Below are 4,676 nucleotides of genomic sequence, written 5' to 3'. Positions count from 1 at the left end.
GTGCATCTGGGTGGCCTGATGAGTTTTACACTCTTCCTGTTTGTCCCAGGCTCATGGTTTAATTTTCGGTCAGTATGGCCCTGTCCAGAGGTCCCCTGGCCCTTCCCCACATCCCAAAGCATCTGGGCCCTAGAGGGGCAAATACAAATACAAATACACTTCCTCTCCCCTAACACTTGGCCATGTCTCAGGGAATCCTCCCTCCCTAATGCCAACCATAACCTTGGCTGAAGCTCTACTGCAATCCCAGTGACCCCAGAAATAGAAGACCCCAGACTGTGTTAAACTCTGCTTTATTGGAATAGAGAATATAGGCAACAGGAATCACACTTGGTGCTGGCAGCTCTAGGTCCCCTGCCCCCACCCCTCTTAGCCCCAAGGCCTGGGGGACTCCTGTGGGGCTCTCCACTAGTCTGCACCAGGGGAGGCCTCCACTTTGAAAAACCACATGGGGCGGGGGCTTCCAACGTGTACATTGCTACCAGCTGCAGGATTAGCAGCAAAATGCCCACAATGACAGCCACAGCAACAGCAACAGCAACAAAGGACTGGACTTGACACTTCAGGAGAGAACATGTGAAGGAGTGAATCAGACCCACAGTGTCACGGTTAACAATGGTCCCACAACAATCAGACAACACTGGTGTACCCAGCCACACTACTCTAGGGTACAACACCCACGAGAGGCTGTCAGCACATGGACAGCCCTGGAGGGGGCTTTCTCACTCCCAGCATTAGAATTAATTGAACATCCATGTTCACACTCTCTGTGAGAACAAATTAAGGTACCAAAGGGGAGGAGAAAATATTTTTAAGAGAAAAAAGCCTGTTCCCTGCCCTGTGGCGCCAGGCTGGACACAGCAGGTGGCAAAGGTGGCTGTGCCTTGGGCTAGCCGGTAAGCTCAACGGGCAGCTCCCGGCCACACAGAGCCTCCCACTGGCGGGCCAACAGTGAGATGAGCTTCTCTCGGCTCTCAGCGCTGGGGACAAATATCTGCCACTGGACTTCACGGCCCTGGCCAGCCCCAGCTGGGCCACCGGGCACCTCCCCAAAGTGGTCCAGGGTGACATTGCCCATGAGGTCATGACCCTGCACATCATCAAAGACAAGGGTGAGGGCCTGAGGGTAGGTCTGGTAGCCCATGAGCACTCGGTCCAGGTCCCGGACGCGGCGGCCATCATCTAGCCGGTACCTGTCTCTCTGTGGCGGCTCTTTGGCAAACTCGGGCAGCGGGTAGTGGATGTAGTCCTCATCCAGGAGAAAAATCTCAGCACTGGTGAGCAGTAATGTCTTGGGGCGCAGTGGGCCCCTGCAGCGCCCAGGTGGTGGTGTGGACACCTGGAAGGCTTGCACATACAGCAGGATGCTGAGGGCTGGGGCCTTCTCTGGGTCAGCCATCTTCTGGGCCACAATGAAGGTTAGGTCCCCAATCTCCTCCTCACTGGGGTAGGTGAACTTGACACGGCTTGAGTGGATCAGCTCATAGTTCTCCATCTTTCCTGCAGAGAGATGCCACAGAGTTGTAGCCTGGAACTGGCTCCTGTGCAACTGGAAGCCAGTGGCCCCAAGCCACATAGAGACCCTGGTATGAGTGAGGCAGGACAGGGTGCTCTGAGTCCCCATGCTCAGGCACAAACCAGGAGCCCAGAGTAGACATGGACTTGTGTCTGTCAGGTGGTTGAGGGATTGCTGGGAGCGAGACTACTGTGAAAAGCCCCATATAAAACCCTGACCAGCTAAGTAGGAAAACAGAGAGACAGAAGCAGAGAGGCACTCAGGGCCATGGGCCACGATGGCTGCCCAGGTGGCTTGTCTACAACCTGAGCTGGACAGGGGTACCTGTGGTCTTGTTCCCAAACTCAGAGTAGAAATCCTTGTCAACAGGCTCAGGTGAGGGCGTGCGTTCCAGCGAGGACAACACGACCATGAGATGCTGGAGAAAGCAGTGCGTCAGGTAGCTGTCCCGCGTCAAGCACGTGACCACCTGTGCTGGGGAGGAGCCTAAAGAAGAAGGGGCTGGTCATGGTCATAGGCTTCTCCAGAGCCATATCTAATCCCTAGTAAGTCTCAGCCCGGACCTGAAGCCCAGAAAGCCAGGGCCAGGAGGACCCACTGGCCCAGGGCCCTGGGAAAGCATCACAGGGCCCGGGAAGGCAGCCATTTCTCATGCCAGAAGGGCTGGGGTATTTTTCTGGAAAGGGATGCAGAAGAGCTGTAGGAAAAGAGCTTAGCTTTCTCTCTTCAGGAAGTATGAGTCAGAAACATCCTGCCCCTGAGCCTCGGGCCCACACTGCCTCTGTCCAGGCTGGTGCTCACTGCACAGCCCGCCTCCCGCCCTCCCACTGCGGGCCCTGGGGCACAAATTCTGTACTCTCAGCAGTTCCTGAGGCTGCTTCCTCCCGCCCTGGCTGGCTGGCTCTTGAGCAGAGAGATAACTTTGCTGATGATAACGCACCCACACATGGAAGGTAGAAGCCCACCAGTGACCCTGGCCTTCACCCGCAATAGGAGAAAGCACAGGGGATCACTTACCCGTCAGTCGGAAATACTGGTCAAAAAGCCCAACGTTGACTGACTGCAGGTCACTGAGTTTTAGAACAAAGCACTGGGAGATGTGGAAGGGACTATTGTTGTAGTCGGTGTTTTTCTGATGCCAGAAATCTGTGATGGAGAGAAAGGGACCCAGTGTGGTGGTGACTGTAGCAGGGGAGCACACAGGTCCCAGGTGTGCAGCACACCTAACAGAACAGGTCCACTGGCCTGGCCTGTTGAGGCCTGGCGAGGAGTCACAAATGCCCCTGTACACCAGACCATTGGCTAAGGCTCCCATGGAGGCTCCAAGACGCAGAAGCTGCTCAATCCCTCTTCATTACAGACAATTCCCAAGTGCTGGGTCCTGGTTCGGTACATTTGCACTGGCCTTAGGTACTTTCTGATCACCCCAGGAGGGAGGTGCTGTTATCCCCTTCCTTGGACAAGGGACTCTTGGCCCACCACAGCCAACTCACTGCTGCCTGGGGCCAGACAGTTGGCTCCAGACACAGTCCTAGGCTGCCCTGAGCACGTGCCCCAAGCTCCTGAGTACTAGCAGACCGTAGCACCTACCCTGCAGTGGCTCCGAGAAGTAGCGGCGGAGGCCATCATGTAGCACAAAGTACACAGCCTTGGTGGAGAGCAGCACACAGGCGGTCACCTCTAGCCCTGGGGTCTGGTAGAATACCACTGAAGACCACATGAGGTGCCTTAGTTCCTCGTTTTCAACCTGGAGACAGATGGGCTGGGTTTGGGCCTGCGGGATGGTGGGGCTGGGGGTGGGTGGGGCATGCATGCTCTGTTCTCCTGGACTATGCCAGACTCCTGAGCAGGGCAGCTGTCCCAACATTACTCTGTCTCTACCACCACCCAGGTGATCTGTACATCCCAGAAGCATGCCCATGGCCTTAGTTGGGGAGACCTGAGAAGTTCATCTCATCAAAGTATCTATATACTCAGAAGCAGAAAGGAGGTGAGAGGTGGGAGATGGGTGTGGGTAGGGTCTGCCTGGAGCTGCAGGTTGCAGGTGGGAGGTAGGGGCAGAGGACAGCTGGCTGGGGTGTGGTAGGGGGCAGCTCAAGGCTTCCCTTCCCAGGTCCTCAAAGCTGTGAGCAGCTAAGCTGAGGGCCACATGACATCAGAGAAGTCCAGAGACCTGAGGCTGACCTGAAGGTCAGTTTCCCTCAGTACTGACTGGTGCTGCAGCCAGCACTCACACACACCCAGGCCACTACCTCAGCGATGCTGCTGTGGAAGAGTTCGATGATGGCACTCCCTGGGAGGCTGGCAATATGCCGAAGGGACGGGCAGGCAGGCAGGTGTGAGGGGATCTGGTTCTCTTCTGAGGTGGACTGGATCAGATGCTTGCTTGGGTACTGGGTGGGGACCTCAGCTTGTGCCTGGGCCTCTGCTGGGGCTGGAGCTGAAGTCTCCACTGGTGCTTCTTCTGGGACCAAAGATGGAGCTGAAGCCTCCGCTGGTGCTGGGGCTGAGGCATCTGTTGAAGCTGGAGTCTTTGCTGGGCTTGGGTCCAGGGCTAGAGCTGGGACTTCAGCTGGAGCTGGGACTTCTGCTGGGGCTGGGGCTGGGGCCGGAGCCTCAGCTGGGGCCTCCTGGGAATGCTGGTCATTGCTGTATTTCCCACCCCCCCAAAAAAACCCCACCATATTAACAAGTGGAGTCCAAATGGAAACTCACATGGCACATGCAGCCTCAGATACTGAGGGGCCTGTGCACACTACACACCACCTAGGGGTCACCTGGGGCTTCACCACCAGCTTCTCTAAAGAAGGACAAAATGGCAGGGGGAGAGTGCCCAGGCCCTTCCCTATGAAGGGAGATGCACAGAAGAGGGTAAAGCAGGCCAGGCACATGTAGCATAGGCTTTCTGGGCTGAAAACTAATTTTAAGAAGGTAGCAGGTATCAGAAATGTGACTTATAGAGTCCAAAGAACTAACTGAGCTGCCCAGGGCTGGGCCAGGGTACATGTAGAGGTGAGAACCCAAATCCCAAACTGCCTCTCCATTTGCCTCAGGTGGCCCAGACTCTTGGCCCACCCAGCCACGGAAGCATATGGCCACACCAAAGCACGTGGTCCATTCCAGACATGAGACCAAATAATGCTCAGAACCTTGGCTCGGC

The 4,676-nt window shown here is 56.2% G+C and overlaps 1 protein-coding gene across 1 annotated transcript in view; it reads right to left on the bottom strand.

The window, feature by feature from the left end:
* Window positions 1-276: 276 nt before the first annotated feature.
* Window positions 277-4,676, bottom strand: part of NISCH (nischarin) — a 39,318-nt gene continuing 34,918 nt past the window's right edge. The window contains exons 17-21 of the mRNA XM_003789487.3: window positions 3,769-4,165; window positions 3,107-3,263; window positions 2,534-2,662; window positions 1,841-2,002; window positions 277-1,500 (exon numbers count right to left, since the gene is read on the bottom strand). Coding sequence (XP_003789535.2) covers window positions 890-1,500; window positions 1,841-2,002; window positions 2,534-2,662; window positions 3,107-3,263; window positions 3,769-4,165 — 1,456 coding nt within the window. The 3' untranslated portion in view covers window positions 277-889. The remainder of the gene's footprint in view (window positions 1,501-1,840; window positions 2,003-2,533; window positions 2,663-3,106; window positions 3,264-3,768; window positions 4,166-4,676) is intronic.

Source organism: Otolemur garnettii, unplaced genomic scaffold (genome assembly GCF_000181295.1).
Source record: "Otolemur garnettii isolate 467f Iridium unplaced genomic scaffold, OtoGar3 scaffold00032, whole genome shotgun sequence".
Lineage (NCBI taxonomy): Eukaryota > Metazoa > Chordata > Mammalia > Primates > Galagidae > Otolemur > Otolemur garnettii.
The sequence above is the reverse complement of the archived record's forward strand: the minus strand, read 5'-3'. Positions and strand labels throughout refer to the sequence as shown.